The following is a 27741-nucleotide window of genomic DNA, read 5'->3' as shown; positions in this document are numbered from 1 at the left end:
GCGGGCTGAGGGGCGGGCGGGAGCCGGGCGCTGACCCGGCGGGAGGCGGGGCCGTGCCGCGCCGGGCGGGGCGGGGCGGGCTGAGGGGCGGGCGGGAGCCGGGCGCTGACCCGGCGGGAGGCGGGGCCGTGCCGTGCCGGGCGGGGCGGGGCGGGCTGAGGGGCGGGCGGGAGCCGGGCGCTGACCCGGCGGGAGGCGGGGCCGTGCCGGGCGGGGCGGGGCGGGCTGAGGGGCGGGCGGGAGCCGGGCGCTGACCCGGCGGGAGGCGGGGCCGGGCTGTGCCTGCCGGGCGGGGCGGGCTGAGGGGCGGGCGGGAGCCGGGCGCTGACCCGGCGGGAGGCGGGGCCGGGCTGTGCCTGCCGAGCGGGGCGGGATCGCTGGGAGCCGCGGGCGCGGCGGCGGGAGCGGGGCTGCGCGGCGGCGCTGGGAGCTGCGCGCCCGGCCGTGGGCCCCGCGCTGGCGGGGCCGGGGGCTGCCCCCGCCGCCTGCCTTCCTTCGCCGCCTCCCTCCTTTCCCTTCCCCTCCTGCTCCCGCCCGGCCCGGCCCGGCTCCGCTCGGCTCGGCGCTGTGATTGGGCGGAAGATGGCGCTGGGCGGATGGAAATCCTAATGACAGTCTCCAAAATCGCCTCCATCTGTACCATGGTGAGCGGGGGGCCGGGGCTGTGCCGGCTCGCCGGGGGTGGGGCGCGGGCGGCGGTGCGGGGGAGGCCGGGCGGGGGCGCGGAGGGGCCGGGAGCGCTGCCGTGGGCGGCGGGAGCGGAGCGGGGTTAATCGGCTTTGGGAGACTCAGCCTGGATGCGGCGCCGAGGGGGTTGGGCTGGGCGGGCTGCGGAGCGGGGTCCCGGCTGCGGACGGGGCTGCAGCGCGGCGGGACCGAGCTGCCTTCCCCAAAGTGGGGACAGCGCTCCGCGGCATCGCCCCCGGTGCGGGGCTGCCTATTGCAGGCGTGTGGTGGTTACGGTCGGGTTTCTGGAAGCGCCCTCCTCCTCCCGACGCGCTCGGTAGCGTCCCTGCGCTCCTGGGCTGGGGCTGGAATCGCCCGTCGGCGGGCGGGACACGTGCGGGCATCTCATCCCATCCCTGCGATCCGGCTGCTGTGCGTCCGTCCAGGTCCCGACAGGAGCCTTCTCCCTGGGATTGCTTTCTCATTACTCTCTCTCGCGTGATGAATTAGAGCCGCAAGCAGAAGCGCAGATGTAATAAAGCTCTCTTGGGTTGTTTTAAAGAGGGGTGGGGAGCTCCGTAGATTCGCTGATGGAGGAGTGATGAGTTTAAGGAAGGAAATATCCCTTAGTCAGTAGAAGTTACTGCTTGTCGTGGAAGAGATGTGCTGGTGGTTCATAGCAGAAGTTCTTATATTTGTGCTCTCTTCTACCTACTCCATGGCCATGTGAAAGTTCTTGTTACCAAATCCGTTTCCACGGGGGAAGGGATGAGATGAGTAAGGGGAAGAACACTCTGTCATCTACTCTTAATTTGCTGGATTGCCATTATAATGTCTCATAACATCAAACAGTGGGAAATGCTTACGTTTCATGTTATTGGAAACTGATTTATGGTTTTCATAAATCTTGCTGCAAAGAGGCTTTAGTGTCTCAAACAGATATTTCAGAGGTGGCCTGTGAGAATTTTGAATGAATATCTGTAAGCCCATAGGATGGGATTGCTCAGGTGGTGTTTGGTCACTAGAATAATGGGGGGTTTTTTTGACATGGGAGATGACATGTTCTAGTTTGGAATTGGAAGAGTCTGACTTCTTGAATTTATCAGCTGTGTAGTTACCAGGGGTCATACTGACATCTTTATGTGGCCAGATTTGTAGGACATGTACCATGTGCTTCAGGAGTTTCCATTCTCTGAAGGAAGGTTTTGGGTTATTGAGGAATCAGTGTGATTGCCCCAGCTCAGGGAACAATCTTTATTGCAATTCTGGCTGACATCTTTTCACCCAGAGCTGGCCGCTGGCCTTTGTGTCAGCATAAATTCAGTGCTGGCCTCTTGATGTGGGTCAAGTGTGAGACCTCACTGCTCTGCTTCTGGACTGCACACAAACCAAAGTTCTGGACAAGCAGATAGTTTAAGATTATTCTATATGTATATTTATTAGGAATGATGTTATGTCACTGAGATTTAGGTCAATCCTGAAACAAGATTTTAAACTAAAATTTTTCTTATTGGTAACTAAAGTGTCTGTATCCATAAAGCTGAAATTCTGATGGCAATTAGATATCATCTGTCCAATCACTCATGTGCCCTGAGGTGGATAAACTCCAGGCATAGGATTTTTGCTGGGCTTTTCTGATCTGTGAGCTTTAATAGTACTGTGAATTGGACACCTAGCATAGGATACCAGCTGTAAGTGCTTTCCAGCAGTTAATATAAGATTGTGCTTAAAAATATATCTGTAAAGATGATGTGAAGGAGCACTTGTTATTTGCTGTGGTGGTGTTCAGAATCATGTGGTTGAGGTGAGGCAGTCCTTTTTAATTCTAACAAGAGTCAAATACTTACATGTAAGCATATGTTTTACAAAATTGAAGAATATGATAATTGCCGAGTAATGCTATTTTTTTTTCTGGCAATGCTGCTTTGTGTCAACACACTTTATCAAGGTGCCAGACAACTACCTAAGAATTCTTACAAGTTTTTCTTGCCTTTTCCCATGCCTCTTACAAGAACTCTCAGCTGTTCTATGTCTACTTGTGATTACTGAGTGTAAAAGCAGTAACAGGCAATTTTTGTCAAGAGGCAGTTTGTGCCTACACAAACTGAGCATGCATGCATACTTAGAATCTGTAACAGAGCAGTCTAGAACTATATTGAAGAAACTCGTCCATTGCAGTTCTGTGTTCATGACTTCTTTTTTTAAATCTGAATTCAAGATTTGCTTCTGCTGATCCATTTGTATTTTATGCATCTCACCCTTGTTCAAGCCTCGAGTATTATAAAACAGTATATTATGTTTTACAGTATGGGCAGGTTGTGTGTGTACAGTGAAGAGTGATAACCAGTATGTTTAGTTTATCTGTGGTCTCTTTTGGGGATGATTTTCCAAGAGGACATCCTATCTGTGTTGGTTGGTACCTTTGTGTATGCTGCATTAGTTCATTGATCTATACCCCAGTGTTCACACCAATGTTAACAGAGCTCTTTCTGCAGTAATGTGTCCTAGTGTTGCATTGCCTTTCAGCTTCCTTAAAATTCTTTGCTCTATATCACCATTCACATGCTTTCTTGTGCTGTAGAAAGTCTTAATTACAAGGCTGGAGATTGTGGAAAAGCACTGAAAATACCTTTGCCCTTGAGTGCTTTAGCTACTGTTCTTGTTGCAAAATGGATGAGGTTAAAATTGTGTGGTCTGCTTTTTAAAATAATTTTAAAGTCTGCAGTAAAACTAGAACTTGGTCTTTACCCTCCATGAGTAAAACAGCAATCAAAGTCTTATTTGACTGAACTATATGGGATTTTTATGCCTGGCTGAGGAGGGGTAAAGTAACCTAGCCTAACTGCAATGAACATGTGCCCCATGCTATACTCACAGATTGCATCTAGTACTTCTGCTTCTGTTGTCTAGAATCCAGGAAACACTTGCCAGCAGTCAAAAGGCATCAAGTCTTTGAGTAGCTGAAGCAAAGAGAAGATAGAAGTTACATTTGTAGCTTAAAAGCTATGAAAAGCCTCCAAGGTGTCAGTCTCAGACACGCACAAGGAAGTTGTGGTGGTAGTAGTACTTGTTTTCAACCTAGAAAGTGGTTGATGATGTTGGCACAACCTGATGTGATGGTATTTTAAAACGATGGTAATCTAGAAGCTGTAGCTTTAGACATCAAAATCTTCATGTTTTGGGTGTTTGTCTATGTATTGTCTATATTTGTCTATGTATTGTAAGGTCTGTCACTGAATGTCTTCAGTGATTGTTTCAGCCCCCCAGCACTGACATAAAATACATAGTTTGTGGTTAGATGTTGATTGTGTGATGTAACAGTGTGTTCTGCATGAGCACCTCTGCTTATCTTACAATCCAAATTTTTGTTCTGTTTTTGAAAGGATTAAGACATGTAGAGTCATGCTGAATGGATGGCTATTGTCCTTTTCCTGCCTGCCTCCTCTGAGGGGCACTGTCACCAGCACCCTTTTGCCCATTTCAGTCACATTTCACAAGGGTGAAAATGTTTCAGAGGTACTAGAGTTCATAAGACATCTTAGAGGAAATAGACCCTGGAAGTGCCCAGCTGAGGCAAGGTTGAAGTGCACCTACCTTGAATGTCATAACAGAGTAGCTTTATAAAAACTCTCAATTGCAGGAAAATTTTCTAACTGACTATGAGAGAAGTGTGTATTTTTGGACTTTCTTAATGCTTCAGAAATAGTTTGTTTACAAAAGGGTTTCAAACCTGATTGTGAAATCTGCACTTAATGTAAATTGTTGTTTGCCAGAGTCTGCAGCCAGCCAGCAATGGTTGTGGTGTACTCAATCCTGTTCCTTCTAATTGCACTATCTCCTCTGAAGCACAAATTATAATACTTAAACATTAATTGATGATCAGGTTAACAGATTCTACAGAAAAGTATACAGAAGATCCATGCTGGAAGAAATGAGAATTGAATTACAGCAAGGAAAGAAAAGTTATGGGAAAACAGCTTCAAAATGAGGAGGTGACAGAAAAAAGCCAGCAGAGAAGGAAAGGACTAAAGTAACACAGAGGAATCAGCAGTGTTGTGGCATTCCTTTATCCAGCTGTCTGACTTGCTTGTGTAGCACAGCTGGCAAGCAGGAACATGTGCTGTGTCTCAGCCACTGCATTTCACTCTGGCACGATGACCTGGATCTGCCGTGCTCCGTGGACTGCAGTGCTCAGGCATGTGTTCTGCTGTGGTGGCTCTGTTGCAAGCACAGGAGATTTGGAGAAGTATGTGTTAGGCAGGTGGGGTAGGAGCTTACACCACAGTGGGGAAGTTCACTCTCTGTTGGAGTTCTTATCAGGACACTTCGATGACAGACATATCACTAAGATTCAAGCATTTATCATCATCATTTTCCCAGCTGTGATATGCTACAATATGGTAATAAAAGATGAATATTTGTTTTTGGTCTTTAGAATACTGGGTTTGTGGCACTATTAAGTATACTAATTAATTTAGAGAAATTTGTTTTCGGTTTTCATCAAAATAGGAATTTGACTCTAACATAAAACATTTGTCAAATATGAAACACAAAGAAAATATTCTCCAAGTTACGTAAAGTTGTGAAGCTGGTATAAATACCAGCACAGGGAATTGTTTAGTTGATGTATTACTTATTTGAATGATTTTATTTATGTGTTCCATTTTCTTTTTACCCTCACATGTGCATATATTCATCTTGCACGTTTCTAAGCACAAAGAAACAATGGAATATGAATTTGGACTCTAGTCTTGGCAGCAGAATTTTTAGCTGTGTCAGTGGGAATAATCGATCCCATTACTGGACAACCCTTGAATATTTAGATTGGTCAGTTATGTTGTCTTTGTATTTGCTTTTTACATTCCTGAAGCAAGTAATTTGCATTAAAACTTCTAGGAATGAAAAATGTGGCAAAAGGAGCTTTTCTCTTCAAATTTCTTGAGGGGGAGAGGTGTACAAAAGCCCTGTTTAAGGGGTAACTTCTGTTTTTGTAGCTTAGGAAGATTGCCAAAGTAAAATGCTTTTAACAAATGATTTATTTCAGTAAGATCTATCTGATCTTGAGGAAAAAAAGAATCTAGATCTTTTCTGTAGTGTAAAACCAGAAGGTTATATTAATGTAAGTAGGCCAGAATAAGAAAACATTTTCGCCATCTTTTATAAAATCAAATTCATTTTATGATTCCATGAAAATGGGAAGTTATAAAAGCAATATATTTGTTTTCTGAAAATGGAATTGTGTAAGTAATAGAAGCATATGAAACACACCACAGGATGCAATTTATCAAAAACAAGAATTAAGCAACCGTGTCTCCTCACTGTCCCTGCATTTTGGGTAGTTAGGTGAGTCTAATTTTTCTGAAATATTAACTTGTCTTTGACTTGAGTATTCAAAAGTATATGCCATCATACACTTGACATATACAAGGAAGTGCAACCATATCTAGTTGCTGTGAAGGAAAATACATTGTGAATGTTCAGTGGGGCTTGAAAAGATGGGTTTGGTAGGCATACCAAATGTGAAGAGAATTTGTGCTTTGGTGTAATGTTCCTTACCCAGGCAGAGGTGTTGTATTTTTTTTTTTTTACTTCAAACTCAAAAAATCTTTTGTCTTAGCTGCACATGGTAAGAGTATGCAGGACTATGTCTTAGACTGATTAATAAAATAACACTATTTGGATGTATTTAGAAAGCATTAACTGAAACTATCAAAATATTTAATGTATTAATAATGCATATTCTTTTGCAAAGAAATGAACATCAAGGATTATTGAATCCCACTCATATTTTGCTGCTGCTTCCTGACTGAAACAGTATCAAAAGAATTGTGTTTCAGTTTTGGTTGCAACTGAAGTGACAAATATAAGCTGATTTAAGATAGCTGTTCTCTTTGCTCTTAACCCTGATTCATATGAGTATGCAGAAATGTATGAATTCACATATACTGATAAAACGTACCTGGAAGAGTACAATTCTGCATTTCTTCTTTAACAGAGAATTCCTTCAGTCACAGTGCATTAATTAGTGCATTGGGCTGTGAAATTCTATTTGCCTTCACTAGTGGCACAGACAAGGAAGAATCTTCTAATGGATACCAAAAAAAAAAAAAAAATAGAAGTGAAAGCACTGGTGAGTTATTCTGTACTGAGATTTATTTTTGCAAATTATAAATAATTCCATTAATTTTACACTTGTTCAGGAACACTGTTATTCCTGATTACTGAGTTTCCCTTTTACTTGTAATGCCCTTCTGTCACTAGAAAGAGTAATAGTTCTGTGTTGTGTGGTGGTATTGTTTATTTACCTATAGCTAAGGTCATGTTTAAAAAATTTGGCTTACATATACCTGTGCAACATAGTTTAGTTATTTGAGTCACCTTTAATCAGTGTTGTTCCAGTGTTGCTTCTTGAGTGAGGTGGAGAGCATCGTGGGGAAGGATTAGCACAGTGCACGTGTGAAGGGAGAAATGGACCTTCAGGACAAATAAGTTTTCAGACAAGAAATTTGTTCTAAAGGTGAAATTCGGATTTTACTCAGGAAATTTACGGCTTAGTCAAACTAGAGGGTAAAGCTGTTAAAACAACTGAAAATATGACCCACCAAGCTATCAACTTCTTTATTCTAGAGAGGGATAGATCAAACCCCCTATCCCAGGCCAGTAAGGTGTGTAAGCTTCCAAGCATGTTAGACTGGTTATGAATCAAGACTTTGTAAGGGAAATTCTGCCTGCTAGGTTGGATGCTAATGACAAGGTAGGACACGTTAAAACTGCAATTGTTTGCCTGCTTGCTGACATGTTTTTAGACAGTGTTTTTAATGTAGGATGGCATCCCAATTTACCGTGCTTTGGTTTACATTTTGGAGTGCAAAAATTAGATGACTTTTGGAGGAAACTGCATCAGACAACACAAATCAGCTGCAGCTGGTGTTCAGTCACAAAACCAGTCTATAACTAATCTGGCAAGAATGTTTTGAAACCCAAGGTGTGTATGTCAGATCCTAAGCACCAACTGATTTGTTTTACAGATTGGCTCCAGTTATCTTATCCCTGTGTCAGCTGTTGGTGTGTCTCAGAAGGACTAGTTCAACATGTAACAACACAAGTGTGGCCTCTGAGGCTGTGAGAAAAGGCAAAAATAAATGGCATTTAATGATGTTGTTTCAGCAAGTGTAAAACTAAACAAACAAAAGCATCCATGTTTGTCTGTGCTTTGTTTTTTTTCCCACCCTTTTCCATTGAAACGTATGGCATCAGTGGGCTTTTTAGTTTATTTTAGAAATTTGGGATGATGTATATTTGTAAAACATTAAAATCAGGAAAATACAACTATACACATTTCAAAGATAATACACCTTCCTATTCCACTGTATTTCCTGGGCTTTGATTCTACTAAACTGAAATAAAACCCTCATCTAGTTAGTGTTACAAAAGTGTACAAAACTCAAGCTCTTTTAAAAATAAAGGTGAGAAAATTAAGGGACTTCCGTGCAAACACAGATTCTTATCTCTTCATTACGAATTTAGCATTTGAGATTTGTAAATTCAATAGTATAGTTTTTTTCTTTAACTTGATAGAGGAGATAAAGCAATTGATGTTCTGATTTGGACATGATTAAATAAAGCAACTGATTTGAACATGATTAAATAAAGGTTACATGACTTACCATTTTGAAGGATGCAATCTGCAGTAGTTCGGTTTTACACCTAGCTTTCACTAGGTTTGTGAAGGTTTTTGTGTAATCATTGATAGTTTAATGCTGTTTCCAAGATAACTTTCAGTAACAGATAAAAAGCAAATCTTGATTTCATGTTGTGAAACCTTAGCTGTTGAACTTTCCACTGCAAAGCTGTATTTCATCAACTAAAGGAAGTGAGTATTCTCTATGCCTGTACCATTATCTCTGTGCTGGAAGGGGGTTATTGTAAGGCAGTGCTTGGTTGTGTAGCTGTATAGCTTTTACACTGATATGATGCAAAAAGCTAGTAAATCCCAGTGTTATCACCTTCTTGGACTTCTGCTGTGCCTCTGTTGCTTCTCATTTCTGGATAATGACCATGTGTGCTTCCCCTCAGGATAAGAGAAATTGGAGGTGGATGTGCTGACCAAGCTTAGTCATGTTCCTTTCTGTCCCCTGTGCATATCAAAGCCAGGTTGCAGTGTGGAGACTGACCACCTGTTGTATATGTTATTAAGTAAGCCCCCCAAAAAAGAGTTTTATCTGGGGATTTTCCCTGGGGATCCCAGTTAAGCGGCAGAGGAATAAATTCTCTACTCCACACCATACAGCAGCCTGAAGTTTCCCAAGTGTAGTTCCCAAGTCCAGTAACTCCAGCTTAGCTGATGAAAAGAGAGGCATTCTACTTCTGCCTTAACCCTCTTCTGTCCTTATGTCCAAGGGATGATACAGTACAGTGCTTCCTCCCTGCATCTGTATTTGCATAATGGAAGAGTCAGCTAGGCCTGATAATGTGGACTGTAATCATGACTGGGAAACACTTTGAAGCAAGGGATAATTAAATTTTAAAATTACTTTTATGGGTCAGTTGTGAACAGGCATTTTAGTGTACTCTTCCTGTGTTCTTCTCTTTGCAACCAATACCCTGTGCACAGTATAAGTGATTACTTTGGAGGGAGAGATAGCATCTTTTATGACAGACAAAAAGAGAGCTGTAAAGCCAAGTCTTGAGTAGCTCAAGGGGTTTTATGTTGGTATAAAACATCCGTGCTGGTTTGTCCTAACATTCATAAACAACTGCATTTAAACATAGATGATGCCATGCTTTGAAATCATGTGAAAGTCTGAGCCTTGAATGAAGCATCTTTAAATAATCAAGCAGACCGTGACGATCTTGTAGTATCTCAGCATGTCTTTCTTATTGCCAAGTCAGGTCTTTATTGGGCTAGAAAACTAAATACAGTGTTCAGGTCTGTACAGAAACATCAATGTTTATATCACAGTATTTTCCTTTCAAAAATGGAATAAAGCAGCTACTCCACCCTAGCTTCGAAAAGAGAGAAGAATTTACTTAAACCCACTCTTGATTTTATTTTTAAAGAAGTAGTGATTTTAATAATAGCATAAAAGGCCCCCACAGTTCCTTCTTTTTCCTAGTTTATTTGTACTACTCACCTTGCTGGAGCTTGTGGCTGCATTTAAACAAGGCTGCAAAACTAAATATTCAGAGTTACAGAGTGCTTTCATCTTAAATGAGAGTTTTTACCCCTTTTCCTCACCCCTATAATCTCCATTGGAGAACACCTTCTAAAGTAATAAGCCCTGCAGCTAAATCCCCAGTAAAGGAGAGACTTTATCAAACTGGGTAATTGGAGGGAATGTTTCTGATGAAAGCAGCTGGAGCTAGACTGTGAATGAAGCAGAGCTGTGTTGTTGGAGTTTTCCTGTCTCCCATTCCATTCCATTCCATTCCATTCCATTCCATTCCATTCCATTCCATTCCATTCCATTCCATTCCATTCCATTCCATTCCATTCCAATTTCTACTAAAAATTCTGCTTCAAGTTGTTGCCTCGTGATGGGCCTTTGAGCACGTGCTGCCAGTTTCAGAACTGCTAAGGTAATTCGTGTGAAGTTCTGCAGTACTATGGCAGATACCATATCATCGTTTCATTTTAATTGTATACATTTTGATACAGCTCCACTGCTCCCTGTCTGCCATAAATCTGTGCAATCCTGCATGCTTTTTTTTAGTGCAGTCCATTATTTTGATTTAATTTAACTGTTGCAATATCCTATGTAATGGCTATTTGCTATATCTTTGGTGTAAAGAATGAATTTGTTGGGATGGAATTGCATCTGGTTTTAAGGTTCTTTGCTGTATATTATGCTCTATTTTAGCTGCACTTAGACCTACTGGAATATTCATGCTCATGTATTAGTCTCATTGAGGATATATATAGATAGATACAGATATACAGATATCAGTTTTGTTGAGTGCAAAAGGTTGTGTACATTTCCATTTCTCTAAAAGCAATCAGTGTAAGAGCTCATCCAATGCTAGGGTTGTTTTGGTTTTTTCTTCTTTTTTTTTGTTCTCTTGAGTTTTCCAGCATACAAGTTTTTCTGTCTCTAAATGAAAAAGTAAACAACACTTTTCTTTGAAACCCAGTGTTGACTGCACCAGTTCAATCGACAGCCACATAGTAACCAAAGTAACATTGTCTGTTTTGTGAGGATCAGACCCAGCAGATGTTTCGGGCAAAGGCTGCAGCATTTGTAATGCACACCATCACTAGCTGTACTGCTTTTTCTTCTAGTTTTACAAAGTTCAAGGTATTTAGCAAAGCACTTTGAACAACTTATATTTTCAGTGTAAGTGAGACAGACCAGTCTTGTTGCTTCCTATGAACAATCTGCATCTCTTAGCTTTTTCTGGAATGTACTTTACAGTATGAAAATTACACTTGTTAGAAGGAGCTCGCCAGTTAGCCTTGCATGACCTGCTTTGCATCCTGTATTAGTGCAAGAGTTATTAAAGTAATTCAATTCTGGAAATAATAAGTACAGAACATCTAAACAGTGTAATTGCATGAAAATACACGAAAATTATATAACTCTGAGATTTTAAACAGCGCATCTTTGGAAACATCTCTAAGGTAATTTTTAGTTGTAATCAAGTGTTTTGCAGGGTTTTTTATGGATGGTTAGTTGGTTTTGATTGTTTATCCTTGCTGAAAATCTTTTTTTTCCTCAGCTGCTTTCGCTGTTTCCACACTAATATTTTGCTGCTTCTGTGTTTTTTTTCTAGGGCGCCAATGCCTCAGCTTTGGAGAAAGAGATTGGTCCGGAACAATTTCCAGTCAATGAGCACTATTTTGGTTTGGTTAATGTGAGTTTCAGACTGTAACTTACTGCTTTAAAAGGACAGGAATGGATTGGTTAAACTTCAGGACTGGGATTGAATGAATACTTAAAATCCTGAAAAATATAATCACTGAATATTCATACTATTGAAATGTGTTTCAGTATTTAGTGTATTTGTTGAAATATGCTCCTGAATTGTTGAAATGGGCTCTCTATTGAATACTTTTATTTCATTTTCTTAGTTGTAGGGTAATTTTTACATCACTTTCATATTATTAAAATTTGTAAATCTTAAAGAAGGCTATTTAAAATATGTAACTTGTTGTTCATAATATGCCAGTAAAGTAAAATAAATACATTAAAAGAAAAAACAATTGTGAGACTGTGATGCTATAAGGTATTTATATCTGCTGTTTATATTAAGATCTAAAAAAATACCAGAGCCCAAAGAGGAAAGCAGAAAAAATATACTGGGTTGTTTGAATCAATAATTAGTTTTAAGGAATGGTTTAAACTTTAATTTCTGATATTACTGATGAAAAGTGTATCTTTGATGAAAAGTTAGAAATTGCATTATACTGACATGAAATATTAAATTATTTTCTTTATTTGGCTTCAGAAACTTCAGTAGTTAAAGCAGGTTGATTTAACAAGAGCTATTGTCTTGCTTTTTCTTAATGAAACCGATTATTTGAATGTTGTCCTGGTACTGTAATATGTCTCTACCTCCAGGTGCTTAGCACCGACCTGGTTCCAGAGTCTGCAACCTGAGCATGCACTGTGGGGTCAGTAAACACTGATAAACTGACTTTCATGCATCTCAAAACACCATCACTTAAATTTAACTGATTTCTTTTCCTTCTCATGAAAGCTGAGACAGGTATTTCACTGTTAATACTGTCACTTCTGCAGCTGAGCTTAGGCTTTCCATTTTTCCAATGACAGGTTTTTGCAAATGTATTTCTCTGTTGCCAGATAAACTGTTTTCCTAATTTCTCGTCCAAGTCCAGGGAGGATTTAAGAGTTAACATTGGAATTGTATTGTACACCCTAATCTTGAAATTTTGTACCCTTAAGACAAGGTTCAGTAATCTTCCCAATATGTCATGAAGATCAACAAATTCTGGCTTTTGTTCTCAAGAGGGAGAGAAATTTGAGGGGATACTTGTCATTGCCCTCAACATACACATAAGAGACAGGCAGATACATATATCAGAGTGCTTTTAATTTTCTGTCTACTACAGGAATTTTCTTATTTTAGCTTTAAACAATAACATTGTATGGACTAAAATTCTTTGAATTGTAACAAATCATAAAATGTGATCTCATTACATTTATGGCACACTGGTGCTGGTTTTCATGTACAGTGGTTGACCAAGGGAATTCAGTGATGTTGATGCCTGAATGGTGTTCAGATCTGTTCTGCAGGTTGTGTTTACTAACACAGCAGGTACACACCATAAATGTGTAATAAACTTGTAGCATGTAAATCTGCCAGGAAAACTGAAAGTAACAAACTATGGTTAATGACTCAAAGGAGTGGCAGAGATAATTATAATGAAAAGAAATACTAGATAATTACACAATAAATTAGTACTATTAGATTGAGAAGCAATAGAAATCACAAATTTTGCCTTAATTGATTTCTCTAATTTTTTTGTAGCAGTTGCAAGAAGTGAATCTCCTAGAGGTTCATTAACATTTGCTGCTAAGTTTTTCTGATTTCTTAATTGATTTGTCCTAACTTTCTCCAGAGTAGTGGGAAAAAGAGAAATAATGTGGAAGTCAGTAGTTTTCTTCTAACTGTGTGATAGGTGGCCATTTGAGGTGTCAGGCATACAGAAAAGCATTTTAGATAAATATGACAATCCTGAAATAGAGAGCTGTCAATTTATTCAGAGGTAGCATAAAAGAAGAGGAGGCAGAAGCACTGTCTTACCTCTTTTCCAGTTTTGTGGTAGAATCTAGGGATTGTTCAGAGGGTGTGCTGAAGGAGCAATTTGAGAGGTAAAAGAAGACTTAAGAAAGAGCAATTATGGAAAGCATATGGAAGACCAGATGGTTGATGGGAATGGAAAATTCAGCTTAGACTTGAAGGGACAATATCATTCACTAAATCAGCAGGAAATAAGTAAGGTGAAAGCATTAGGAGTGTGATGCCCCATGCTTATGGGCATCCATGAACATCAAGTCTTCTTATCACTCTTCTTTCCCTCTTCAGTGCAGTAATGCAAACAATTCAAATCTATGTGCTTCACAGATTAAATCAATCATTTTATCCAGTGAGGATGAAATTAGATTTTTAATCTCAGAGAGCTGCTCTTGGAACTCTTCAGCAGTTTACCAGATTTCTAGAGCAGAAGGTTTGGTCATTCAGTCTCTTGCAGTGGATCCATGTGTTTTGGAGAAATCCTATTCACCAGAATGGCCCATTGCAACAGTGAAAATTTGGTAGAGCTGCCAGTGCCTCAGAGCTGGGAGGAACCTTAGAGCTGCTCAAAGACAGTGCTCCAGACACATCTAACTTCTTGAAATCTCTTTGTTGAATGGGGTTCAACAACCACATTTCTTCCCAGTTGTACATGCATCAGAAGAGTAAGCTGTAAGACTGGCACTTGTTCATTTATCAAATTGAGTATTTGCATAGTCTAGAAACCTCCCAGCCATTTCCCTACTTGTTGTTTAGTACATTTAGCATTTATTTTAAAAATATTTTGACTTTTGAAGTGATAAAGACTGATGCTTTAGTGATAAAACAAATGTGAACTAATTAAATTTTCTTCAGGGGTTTGCTTTCAGACATTCTTCTGTTGCCTGCTGTGTTTCTGAATCTGGATGAAGAAAGCCTTTAATGAATTTAAGTCTGCCTGCTTTTATTTCATACTCACAGGCATGTAGGTTAACATACATTCATATTAAATTAATCTGAATTTTGTTCAGTGTTCTGAGGTCTTCATATTTTCTTTGTCTCTCACCACATGGTTGCCATTCTAATTAATTTATCATCAGACGGCTCCTTTTTAAAATTGGAATCTTATGAAAATTCGAATTTGCTTGTTTTTCATCTTTTGACACTTGCTGTAGAAATTTTAGCAATTTTCCAATTTGATTAAATTCTAAGAACTTTCTTAACAATTTAATGCAGTTCCCTTTTAATGGCTGTTTCGAAGTATAAGCTCATAAATAGTTAGCTTACAATGTTAAATGTTTTGACAGAAGATACTGTATGATTTTATCAGCTTCCTTTAAGGTAAAAAGCCCCAGTTTTCCTCTTAAGTTCTTTGACTTATTTGCAGATTTGGACCTCAAAGAAGCTAATATAAGCATTTTCCTAGCTTAAATAAAGAAAAATAATGGACATTAAATTAATCACTTTTTAATATGGATACCTTAATGGCATCTTAATATTTTTTAAAATATGCTTCTTACTTATTCTTTGAGTGTGTCTTGGTTATTTAGAAGGTAGTTCTTCATATTTCATTAGTTTAAAATAAAGGAAAGTAATGAATACTTAAATTTTGTAATTAAATTGCATGGTGCTCTTGTTTGTCTTAACTGGGAAAGAGCAAAAAGTAGCTACTTCCCTGTTATTCCTAGGATGTGAAAGATTTTCATTCTTTTCCTCTATTGAAGGAACCTGCTCTAAAAATAACTCTAAAGGCAGTCTTTGCTATGTAAGTCTCCCCATCACAATGATAAAATCTCAGAATTTGCTTTCTGTATATGCTGCTATCTCTGTATAACATAAATCTGAATGTTATTTCCATGTTTTGCAGAATATGTGTAGTAGGTACATGCTTCAATTTGCAGGTTGCATGACTGCAGCTGAAAGGTTGGGCTACTTGCTGAGGGTAAAGATTTTTCTCACATTTTCAGTGTTGGATAATGGAGGAGTCAATGGATAAAGTCAAAATAGCAGCATAAAATTAGAAATGCTTTATCCATTGATGTCTCACAATGCCTCCATAGGTGTGGTGGGGACGTTTGCAGTGAGCTGGAGGTGGTGTCAGTGACCTCAGGTGCCTAAAGGAGTCTGAGGAAGGGAGGCATCTGGAGTGTCCCACCTGGGGTGTCCTGGTGCAATGTGGGTTATGGATGCTTTTCTTGCTGATTCTGCTTTCCTCTTCCAGTCCTGTGGCTTGTCTCCTTCAAAGTGTGCACATCCCAGTTCTGTTCTCTTTTCCCTGCAGTCTTGATTTCAAGCTACCAATTGTCATGGTTTTGAATCCTAAGCAGGCCATGTAACATTGGCATTCAGGAGTTTCCTTAAACAAATCATGTCACCCTGGAAGGAGAGCTGAAAATGTAGGAGCAGGTCAAAGTAGTTATTTCAGACTTTGATGACAGCTGTAAAGATTTGAAGAATCTCATTCCTGAAGTGTATGAGTAGAGAATGCTCTCCATTTTCAACCTGATTTCTTCACAGTACAAGCTCATGCTGTGCATGTTTACTGCTGTTGTGACTGATGTGTGGTAGACAGATAATTTTACCTGAGCATATTTTGGGAGTTGTGACAATGGGGGTATTTTTTGAACATCTTAATCCAAATAGATGTAAAATATTAGCAATAAGTTGAATTTTAAGTGAGACAAAATTAAATAGTATTGTTCAAATCAGCATAGGCTTTTCATGCATTTACATGCTGAGTACTTGGTAATCCTTTGTGCAACATCAGTACGTTTTTCTACCTTAAAGTTGGGAAGAAACGACTTGCAGAAAGTTGGCTCCTGCTTATGCACTCTCTTATACCTTGGGATTAATTTTACCTCTCTACAGTAATACAATGCAAACTCACAGCTCTCTCTCTTATTTTGTAGTTTGGGAATACGTGCTACTGCAATTCAGTTCTCCAGGCACTTTATTTTTGTCGACCATTTCGAGACAAAGTCTTAGCATACAAGAGTCAGCCAAGGAAAAAAGAGAATCTCCTTACATGCTTAGCTGATCTCTTCCACAGTATAGCCACCCAGAAGAAAAAAGTTGGAGTAATACCTCCCAAGAAATTTATAACAAGATTACGAAAAGAAAATGGTAACTTTTTTTTTTTTCTTTTTCTTGTGTGATAATTCTAGCAACTATGTTTTAATTGTGAAGCTGACATAGTGGAATACCCATACATTTGTGCTCTGTAGAGTACCTATATAGAAAGTGCTCTTGGTGCTTGTATAAACAAGAGCTGGCCCCAGGACAAGGGTGTAACCCTGGAGCAGTTTTGAGAGAGAATCCTTGTCTCTCTCTCTTCATATAGAGCTAAAGTGCATTGTCATATTGTCACTGGCTGCTTATGAAATTGCTTTCTAGTTTTGTTTCTTTGGGAGTTTAATATTCATAATCAAAATTCACTGTAAAACCTTTGTTCTTTGTTAAAAAAAAAAAAAAATTGAATGGAGGAATCAGTCTCCCAAACTGAGTCTGTGGAAAGACTTGCCCGTAAGAACCTAGATTAAAACCCCTCACCTTTTAAAATTTATTTAGAATTTATGCAATATATAACTTGACTGGCCTACTTTTAAAACCACTAAATGGTTTTGGAAATTTTTTTAAGTGTCATCATTTTTCTAAATTTCAAGAGATTTCTGGATTTTTCGCATTTCTTGTTTCTTATCTGCAGGGCTAATTGGTCAGAATGTTTTAGAAAATTATTTGATGTTAAAGTATAAATGAAGCTATTCAATTTGGAGGCATTTTTATAAAAATACTACTTTTTTTTCCTTAAGTAGTAATTACTATATTTAAATAAACTGTGAGTACATACAATACTTAACACTGCTGCAATAGATATGTTCATACTGTTGCAGCCTTTCCAAGGCTATGAAGGCAGACTGAAAAAGCATTTAAATGGTATGATGACTATCTCTATAGTAAGAATAAGAAATAAAATATTATGATGACATTCCTAGTTTGACATGGCTCTTCCAGCAAATGCACTCCATGAGCTGTAATGATACTGTTAAAAAAAAGCTCTTGGGTGCTGTACAATCACTTGCCTGTGCAGAGTAGAAAACTCATTCCCTTCTTTGGCACGTATCCTCGAGTGTGCTTGTGTTTGATACATTTACAGAAACAGTTCATTATAACAAATGCAGAGAATCACTCAGATGGAAAGCAGAAAGCAAACCACAGGAGCCATTAAGTTCATTATAGAGGGTGTTCTTTTTAATGCGTAATTATGCCACTAAAATACTTCGCAGAGCAGGGAAATTGGAAAACCTTCAGTAGAGAAGTCAGATGTGGAAGTTCAGCCCATGTCTTTTTGGGTCTCTTTTAATGATGATGTTCTCACTTTTTCTACAAGTAAATAGCTACATTCAGGCTGCAAGTACAAGGATATCATATCATATATGCTATTAACTACTCATTATAAAGGTATATAATTTTGAGCCTTAAAGAGCCAGGTTAGTGTGCACCACCAATGTAGTCTCTTCAGTCAGTATCCAGCAATACCAGGGTGATCACTGAGGACGTAATGTATTCCAGACTACAAAGTTGCTATTCCATCTTTATTTGCAATGTCTGAATACAACATGCAATTATTATACATCTCTGAACTGGAGAGGAGCTTTTCACAAGGGCTTGTAGTGACAGGAAAAGGGGGAATGGCTTTAAACTGAAAGAGGTCAGGTTTAAATTAGATATTAGAAAAAATTCTCAGCTGTGATGGTGGTGAGGTACTGGAACAGGTTGCCCAAAGAAACTTTGGATGTCCCATTCCTGGAAGTGTCCAAAGCCAGGTTGGATGGGGCTTTGAGCAACTTGGTCTTGTTGGAAGGTCCTTGTCCAGAGCAGAGGAGTTGGAGCTCAATGATCTTTAAGATCTCTTCTAACCCAAGCAATTCTATGTTTCTCAATTAATGACCTTGACGTTTAATTGCTTGGGAAGCAGCAGCTGGCTTGAAGTCAGGGGAGGTGTACTGTTACATTTGCATAAAGTTCTAATTGTACAATGAACAATCTGTAGCTTTCACTTTGCTGTAGTTAATGCTTATTACTGACTGGGCACATAGCCCTGACCGGCCAGTGATACTACACTGGGAAGAACCTCTAAAGTCTTTTACCTCGAGAGACTTGTAGCTCTCACTCTGCCTTGATTTACTTGATTAAATAAAGGCCTTGCAATTGGCTAGATTGAGCTCACTCATCTCAAAAATGGTGTAGTAGATCATTAAATAAACTACATGGTTCATACTCTTGCCTGACCTATTGCACTACTTAACCTCTCCAAATGACCTAGATTAGCATCAGGGTTTCTCTACTTAGCTAATAACCCTTGACCTTTTTTTTCTATTTGAAGTTTATTCCTGGATGCCATCAGGTGAATGACTGTAAAGCTTCCCTGTAGTCTCTGTATGCATTTCAAAGCTTGAACATCACTGAGTATCTTTTTCATTCATCTATTCACCCCTGTAAACTGAAGACCTGTCTCTTAGAACATTCTTGGACTGCCAGCGAAGTGAAGTAATTGTGCCTTAAAAGATGTATGGTATTAGATGGGGATAGAGAATGCTTTCTAAATAGGCAGGTGAATTTCCTCTTAGCAATTCCTGGTCAGAGAGAAAAGGAGTAACTTGATAAATCTCTGTTACCCAAGACACTGACCTAAGCTTGGCAGAGATAGCATGGCCTCTGTAGGAGATCCAGTGGCATCTGGAGGCTGGGCAGGATGACCTATACCAATACAGGTGGCTCTCCACGTACACCTGTGTTTAGGCCATTGAATTGTGTCCTGGTTTGCTTTCAGTATGCTTCAGTTTTCTGGTAATTCCAATCAGCTGAGTGATTTCTGTCAGTGCTGACTTGCTGTCCCCCCTTCCCACCCCCTATTTTTTTGGCTTAATTTATCAAGTAGGCATTTTGGGTTGGTGTTGTATTGCCGTGAATGATTCGAGATGTGGAATAAGGGACTGGTTTTGAAATCTGACCCTATAAAAACCTTTCTGTAGTGTAGCACTAACTGTTCAATTAGTAAACCTTCTGTTTTGTCTCACAGAACTTTTTGATAACTACATGCAGCAGGATGCACACGAGTTCCTAAACTACCTGTTGAATACAATCGCAGACATCTTGCAAGAGGAGAGAAAGCAGGAGAAGCAGAACGGGCGCCTGCCCAATGGCAACGTGGACAGTGAGAACAGCAGCCCCCCAGACCCCACCTGGGTGCATGAAATCTTTCAGGGAACATTAACTAATGAAACCAGATGTCTTACCTGTGAAACTGTAAGTTTTCATGTGCTCTGTAGACATGATCCATTTATCCCAGCAGACCAAGATATTAAATTAATTTCTTTCCTCAGTAATCCTTATCTTTGTGTGAATATTTGCGATTTTTCTTCATTAGAGAGAGCATTCCAGCAGCTGAAGCATGAATTGTAGCAAAAGACATTTGATCAATATTAGGAAAATGCCAAATTGGATTTTTTGTCAGTGTGGTCATAATCGCATTCAACATTTAGATCAGAAAATTCAAAGTGGTGTATTCTTAAACAAAATAAAGTCTGTGATTTGAGGGTGTGAGATTCTTCTCAAATTTAATGTCTTAGAAACTTTATGTCATGCTTAGTGATACATCTCATAAATAAGTATTATGAATCAGTTTCCGTGGATTCCTTGTTTTTTAAATTTAAGGCCACTGAAGTCAAGATATTAAATGGTTGGATTTTGGCACTTTGATAGTAGACTGGGATTCTCAAAATACATACCTTCATGTCCATGGAAAGTAATCCTTTCCTGAATGTCTGTCAACAGGAATTCTTCTAATATTATACTCTGAGAAATAAACTCTTTCTCTGAGTATGCTATACTACAATATTTTGTGAAAAGTTCTATAATAAGAGAGAGAATGTATTTCCTAAAAACTTAAAATTGGATTTTACCAGCTTGAGAAAGGGTAAAAGCAGCACAATTTGAAAATTACAGTAATTCTGTCATGGTCTATTCCTTAGAGATTGTAAAAAAGCTAAATGACTGTGGTTTCTGTATGATTCTTCCTACCAATTTTCTTAAACTTAATTATATAAGGCAACTATGTCAGCATGACGTTGGAAAGAAGGAATTAATCAAATCTGTATATTTCACATGTAATTTTCTCAGTCTTCTAGAAATACCCATCTCTTTTATTTCAAAGAAAAGAGCTTCATAATGTCACTTCTAATGTAACTGCAGACTATGAGTAATTTAGGTTCTGATTCCACACTGCCATATTTTTTTCTGGCAGATTTCCCCTCGCTAATAAATATTTCTTGGCAACTGTCAGTTGCTTCTCTTCTAGTTCTTGAGCTGTCTTTTTTTTTCTTGAAACATGAATTTAGCCTAAGTCTTTTGACACAACTGGCATCATTACCTTTCCTCACTGTGGCATTATGATTACTGTTGTCAGGATTTTGATCTAGGTACCATCTAGGTACCATTTAAAATAGAATTTTAAAACACTGATATGCTCTTTGCCAGCATATTTTAATAGTTATCAGGCCTGTCATAATTTTGAGAATTCTACTAATACTGCTCAGGTTCTTTTTTTCTATTAGCTGTAGCTAGTAGAAATACTCAGCTATTGCGGAACAAGATAATAATCAAAGTAATCTGAAAACTGTTTTATCAGTTTCTGTCTTTTATCACCTTGTGTCTAAAACACAGTGACCTGGAAATAAGCACTTAGAAGCACATTTAGATACATTACATGGGTAATACTACTGTGTATAGTGTCTTATTTTCAAAAATACTGAGTATATGTGATTGTTTTGATGTTTATTAGAAGCTATCGGCATTTAGATTCTTGCAGTGTTTAGAAATACAAGTTAAAATGTTAGGACTACTTGGATATAGCTCATGTACAAGAATTCAAGCAATAGTGGATGAATTACTGCTTCTTAATGACAACATAATAACCCCAGTATATTTTTAATTTAAATTGGAAATTTATTGTATATTTAAATAAAAAGCATAACATATATCTTTGCTCAAAATGGCAGTCATCTTCTAATTAGACAAACCTCAATGTTCCTAAAATGAGCAAAATTTTATTCTAATTTTAGTTGTCCTGGTTGTGGAAAGAACATCTTTCCAGATGCACTGTTTCATTAGCCTGTCCTAAAGATAAAAATTGAACTGGCTATAGATGCATCCTTAATTTAAGTATGGACTATGGAGTATATGGAACATAGATATGATTTTTTAACAAAGATTTGTGTTGTAAATTGAGCAACAATATGTTACAAAAGAATTGTAAGTTGTTTTTACATGTTTTTAATGTGATTTCTCTTTATAATGCTTTCTCCCTTCCTTGATAGAGGCAGAATGATGAAGTGAATGTCAATTTCATGTCTAATTTATAGAAATGGTCTAGAAGTTAATTGGTTTTACAGATTTCTCTCATCATTTAAGGAAGAATAACAGTAAACCAGAAAGTATTGTAACTGGCTTCATTAAGATTAAATTTCCAACAGCTAAATGTGGCCAGTACTTCTACAGAGAAATACAGTAAATGGTCAAAACCACCATATCACCACCATGTCCAGGTCATGGTCTTGCTCTTGGCTTCAAATGACTCTACAAGGCATAAAATTCTTTGGCTCCATTCTGCTTTAGACTGAGAGAAGGCAATAACTGTAGAGCATGTCGCTGTGCCCAATTTTGATTTCTCTCTTTTTTTTTTTTTTTTTTTTTTTTTAAACCAAGATTAATCACACACTTTGTTTCCGCTTCTTTAAAGCTACTTTCTGTTTTAGCACAAATGGCAGTCTATAGCTGCAAGAGCTCTTCTGCCAGTGGGCAGATTCACATTGCCAGTGAAATTCCCAACTGTAAGAAATAATGGATTCTGTGAGTGTCAGCCTTCTGAGCTTTGTGTTCTGTGCAGCTTTGGTCATCAGAGTATAGCTGAGCTGTGTGGGTGCAGATTATGTCCTTGATGTGAGAACAGCACACCGTCCTCTTCAGCCAGAGCACTGTAACATCCAAATTCCTCACTATTACTCAAATGTTCCTGTTAGGAACACTCAGACAGCTTTTTGAGTACATCAGGGCTCGATTCTGCAAGTAATAAGGTTTTCTGATCATGCCCATCTTTTTTTTGATTCTATAGATGATTAAAATATATAGCATTGCTGATTGCAGTCTAAGAAGCTTAGTGATGTTTATTTGAAATGGAACCTTTACAAAAAGGAGGAGGGAGGGTTGTAAGACTCTAGAGTGGCTTTTATTTTTTTAAATTAAAACTATGAGTTTATGTTGAAAAAAATCCGTTAAATCGCTACGGCTCAAAGAATCTTAAGAACAGCAATTTATAAATCAGGAACATAAACAGGAAAAATCCACTTGGCTATTCTTGCAATAAAGCCTTTAATGGTTCCTCATGATCCTAAGTGCACAGTGAGCTGGCTAACCTGGGTGAGGTGTTTTAAGGCCATATTATCACAGGAAATGGAAATTATTCTTTTGCAAAACTTCTGTTTTCAGTACCAATCTCTTCTTAACCAAGTAGAACACATCCCTTCCCTCTTCTCCATATCCTCTCTGCCCTTACAGCTTCTGTGTGGAATAAAGCTGCTTGTGAAATCTCTATTGTTTCACGTCATTTTCTTAGATTAGACCAAAAGAGGAAGAATTATCTAATTGCATGTCTGAATAACACTGGTCACATGAATCCCTAATTCCAGCTATACTAGCTGAAGACTGCAGTAGCAGAGTATTTTCTAGAAGTGATTTTTTTTTTTCCTCTGAGCCATTCTTAATCCCCAGTTACGATGATTTCTGCCAGAGTTCTTAGTGTTATAAACGCAGGTCTGATAATTCCAAGAGTGATTTGCACGGGGATATTTTGAAGAATTGTCCACACAACTAAACCATAATACCTTCCTGAATACAGGGAATGTGCAGCACAGTGAAGATGCAGGTGGCTGGTTTTTTTCCCACTCTAAACATTTTGGAAGTTTTCCATATGTGATCTCTCCAAAAGTATGAACACTACACTTGAGCATCTGAATATTGCAGTAGAAACGATGTGTACTGACACAGTGGCATTTTTTCTCATGCACACTCAACTCTTGGAACTACTAGGAACAGTGCAATGTTCTAGACTAGAACATTGGGAGCCCAGTCCTTTCGTTGGTATTAACAGAAGCTTTCAACTTAATTTCCTGAGTGTTTGGATTTGCCCTGTGGTATTAATTCTCAAATATAGTTGTCTTGACCATCTGCTTTTTTCATTTTTTCTCCATGTACACTGTCCTTAGGAGCTATGTGTTTCTCATGTCTTGATTATCAGAGAACAACTTTCCACATTTTTTTATTCTGAGTTGAAAAGGGAACATAAATCTCATATGTTTAAAAGATCAACTTAAATTATTTCCCTGTAGCCATTTCAATTTTCCTTCATTCAATCAAGAAACTGCAGCCAGGAATCTTTTCCAAAAGCATTTACTTCTGAATCTAGACAAAGGACATTCTCATGAGTGACATTGAGTATCTTTAGAAAAAATCAGAAAATATAACAAATCTTTGAAATAGACAGGCCACTTGCAAAAATTTTTAAAAGGATGTTATAAGGTAAAAGATGCATTCTGTCAATAGAAAGTGGTTCTGAAAAACAGAGGTAAAAATTAGTGTTTGTTTTAACTGTGTTGGGTCTTCTTTTCATGCAGGTAAGCAGCAAGGATGAAGACTTCCTAGACCTTTCAGTTGATGTGGAGCAGAATACTTCAATCACTCATTGTTTAAGGTAGGCACAAAAGCCCAAATTTTTTTGATTTTTCTTTACCTGTTACCCAGAAAGCAGGAAAAAACCCTAAAAGCTGACATTCTATCTTATGTAGATTTAAGTGTATAAAGCTGTGTTGATACTGTACATTTATGTGGATGTTTCATATGAAAAAGCAAGTATTTACAGCTTTCTTTTTTCACTCAGGGGTTTCAGCAACACAGAAACTCTGTGCAGTGAATACAAGTATTACTGTGAAGAATGTCGCAGTAAGCAAGAAGCACATAAAAGGTACATCACAGTTAGGGAGGAGAAAAATCACCCATGCATTTAATGAAAATACTCTGGTATTCTTTTGTGTGTGTGTGTGTGTGTGTCAAGGAGACAACACCCTTTTCCCCCTAATTTTCTACTCTTCTTCCACTTAAAAGTAACTTGTCTTCATTCCTCTTGCTAGAATTCAATCTGTCTCTTTGCATTAGTGAGAATCCATGTAAAGCATTTTGGTACTCCTTTGGTCATTATTTATTTTACAAATGAGAAAATGAATAGTCTTAAGGCCAAAAATAAGTATAAAAAGCCAAGTTAAACTGTCAGTGACTAATCAAAGATAATTGGCATTGATTGCATGTGACTTTTTAAACTTAGTTTTGTTTTGAAAATAATTTTTCCAGTTGCTGAAAGAATCAGTTTGATGGCACTTTTTCTAACTATTGTTGTTTAACTGAGTTTCTGATTTCTTAAACGTGTTTGATCAGTTGTGCTAAACAGTGCTCCTGAAAATTATCACAAGCTCTATGGAAGCTTGAAAATCATTATTGTTTGTTTAAAAACAATTCTTGTCTGCCTAATAATTCTAGTCTTGTTTACACCTTTGAAAAACCTGTCAAGTTGTGTACTGCTAAAGGAGTGGGAACTCTGACATGCTCTTCTGGTTATACCACTGCTGCTGGTTATGTGGTTTACCATAGATTGCACACACAGCTTCTGCATATCTCATCTGCCAAGTCTGCCTTCACACATTGCTTAAGCTTGCTAATTGGTGTCTGGTAGGGGTTGTGAATCCAGCCTGAGCTATTTTTCTGTGTGGGTGGTTATGTGATCCCTGACCAATTTGAACTGGGTTGACATAAACCTGTACTATAGGCACTTCCATACTGGCAAAACACAGCTTTGATTGTTTGTATTTTGGGTTTCATGTGGAGTGTAAGTTCTGTTTCACTGCAGTCATATTTTTCTTCCACCTCTTTAAAGCAGTTTATCTGTGATGGGAACTACTCAGCTAGCAAAGATGGTCTCCCAAATTTCTTCACTATTGAAAGAGCTCCTTTTACCAAACACACATTACAAGGGAAAGACTTAGTTTTGAAAAGAGAGCAGAAATTATAGCCATAATATAACAAAAACGTAACTCTCCCTAAAAAATAGCTGCTTCTGTCATCTTTCTGCCCTGCTCCAGCTGTTTTCATTTCCTAGTTCCCTTGTGGGCAGATGAGTTATCAAGGAATTTGTTCACAGTCCCCTAGCTTTTGAAAAAAGGTTGTCTTTTACAAATGTCATGACATTCTGGAAGTATGGTCTTAATAGACATGTCTGAAAACTGGGCTTGTTGCATTGCAGAGACTTTTGAGCTGCCTTTTGGGGCTGAAAGTTTGAGAAGTCAGCACTGTGCTGATCTGAGGAACTTCACTGTGCCAAGAAGCAGAGAGCTCTAGTTTGGTTTTTCTTTTAGGGTTGACAAGTGTATTGCCCAAAGATTTGGAAATCTGTGTTTGCTGCCAGGCCTGCTGTGGTTGGCTGAGGAGGATTTATAGGCACTGATGTGACATCTCCCTCATGCTAGGGAAAAGGGGCTATTGAGCTCTCAGTAAAACTAATTCACTTTCTGGCTTTGACTGCCATAAAACATTGCTGCAACATTTGTACAAAATTATTGTGCCAGAACACAGCCTTATCTTGTTTGGATAGCAGGAGGTAGGTGGATAACAGAGGGCTATTTGTGTTCCTTGGAAATTCTAGATGAATGGCTTGGAAATGAGTGGCTAGGAAAACTGGGAGTAATACTTATGTGACAAAGTGGTGTAACAAAGCTTATTTTAAAGAGCTTGTTTGGCTTGGCTGGTTTGCTGGGAAATTCAGCTGGAACAGGACCTATTAAATAGCTCTGTTCCAATACCTGCACTGCATATCAAGTGGGATCTAGGTTTTGCTTTTGGGTGCTCTGGGAAGCTATGGGTAGATACATTTAAAAGTTGAATTCTGTGCTATGTGCCCTTTATGTCTAAACTACTATGTGAGTTCATCATGGCTGCTTTTATGCATTTTCAGTTCTCTCTCTCTTTCAGTTAAAAATCTCCCTTTAGTTTAGCAACACAGTATACTTTTAAATAGTTGATTATTTTGGCTTCTTTTAATACTTGCAGAGGTTTTTAAAGACTTCAGTAAAGCAAATTTCTTGTTTATTGATACTGACTGAATGTTTTGGATGAATATTTGAAATACTACTGTTTTTTGGGGTTTGTTCTTTTTTCAGGATGAAAGTAAAAAAGCTGCCTATGATTCTAGCTCTCCATTTGAAGAGATTTAAGTACATGGATCAGCTGCATCGATACACAAAACTCTCTTATAGAGTAGTTTTTCCTTTAGAGCTTCGTTTATTTAACACCTCAGGAGATGCCACCAATCCTGACAGAATGTATGACCTTGTTGCTGTGGTAGTTCATTGTGGAAGGTAATAACTCTTGTTTTAAGCAAGAGATTTTCTGTAAGCTTACTGTGCTTAAAAGGACAACACAAAGCATCCAGTATCATATAAATCAATAGCATTTAAAGACCTCTTTAAAAAGAAAACTTTTTTAGGAAAAAAGGTATTTTTGGGAGAAACTACCAGTCCTGACAGAAATTATAGCCTTGTTGCTTTGCCAGATCATTGTGAAAAGTGGTAACTCTATTTCTCATTACAGATTTTTATATTAAATTAACTATGTTTTTAAAAAAACAACAAAAAATGCACAATATCATGTAATATTTAAAAACAGTTTCTAAGGGAAAAAGCTTTCTTGGGAAGGAAAACAATATAGAAAGATTAGTTAATAAAGCATTTCCTTTGGGGTGTGCTTTTTTTTCTTAAGGCTTGAGCAGCATTTTCTGAAATATATTAATATATTATGAGTTTTGTTGATCATTTTGTTTCATTGCTTTCAAAATAGGATTGTTAGATTTGTATTTGATTTTGCTATATTCAACAAACATTCTTGTGGCTTCAAGGCTTAAAACCAGGGTCTTCTACAAACTGCTTACAGAGTAGATAAAAACCCCAAAGTTGAAAATTACAGTTTGACATCTAGAGTCAAAGAACAATTTATGTCATGAGGTTAAATACTAAAACTCAAAGCAGGATAACTTTGACATTAGATTAGGTTGCACTGGTCCCAGTTTCATAACTAGGAATCCTAATTTCACTTTCTCTGTGGGCAGTTTGTTCCAGTTATTCAGTGCTCTCACAGTGACAAAAGAGTAGAGGTAAGATAAATGGATCTCAGATTGGACAATTTTGG

At 38.4% G+C, this 27741-nt stretch overlaps 1 protein-coding gene across 2 annotated transcripts in view; it reads left to right on the top strand.

Annotated features, from left to right (window-relative positions):
- Positions 1–374: 374 nt before the first annotated feature.
- USP12 (ubiquitin specific peptidase 12) overlaps positions 375–27741 on the top strand; it is a 31587-nt gene continuing 4220 nt past the window's right edge. The window contains exons 1-7 of one of the 2 annotated variants that reach the window (XM_056496353.1): positions 375–644; positions 11437–11517; positions 16311–16524; positions 19481–19707; positions 24129–24205; positions 24392–24475; positions 26718–26915. In XM_056496353.1, the coding sequence (XP_056352328.1) occupies positions 597–644; positions 11437–11517; positions 16311–16524; positions 19481–19707; positions 24129–24205; positions 24392–24475; positions 26718–26915 (929 nt within the window). In that variant the 5' untranslated portion in view covers positions 375–596. Of the gene's footprint in view, positions 645–11435; positions 11518–16310; positions 16525–19480; positions 19708–24128; positions 24206–24391; positions 24476–26717; positions 26916–27741 lie in introns of those variants that run through there. The other variant, XM_056496361.1, reaches the window with a different exon arrangement.

Source organism: Oenanthe melanoleuca, chromosome 1, assembly GCF_029582105.1.
Source record: "Oenanthe melanoleuca isolate GR-GAL-2019-014 chromosome 1, OMel1.0, whole genome shotgun sequence".
In the NCBI taxonomy this organism is placed as follows: Eukaryota; Metazoa; Chordata; class Aves; order Passeriformes; family Muscicapidae; genus Oenanthe; species Oenanthe melanoleuca.
Note: the sequence above shows the minus strand (reverse complement) of the source record. Positions and strands in the feature narration are given on the sequence as shown.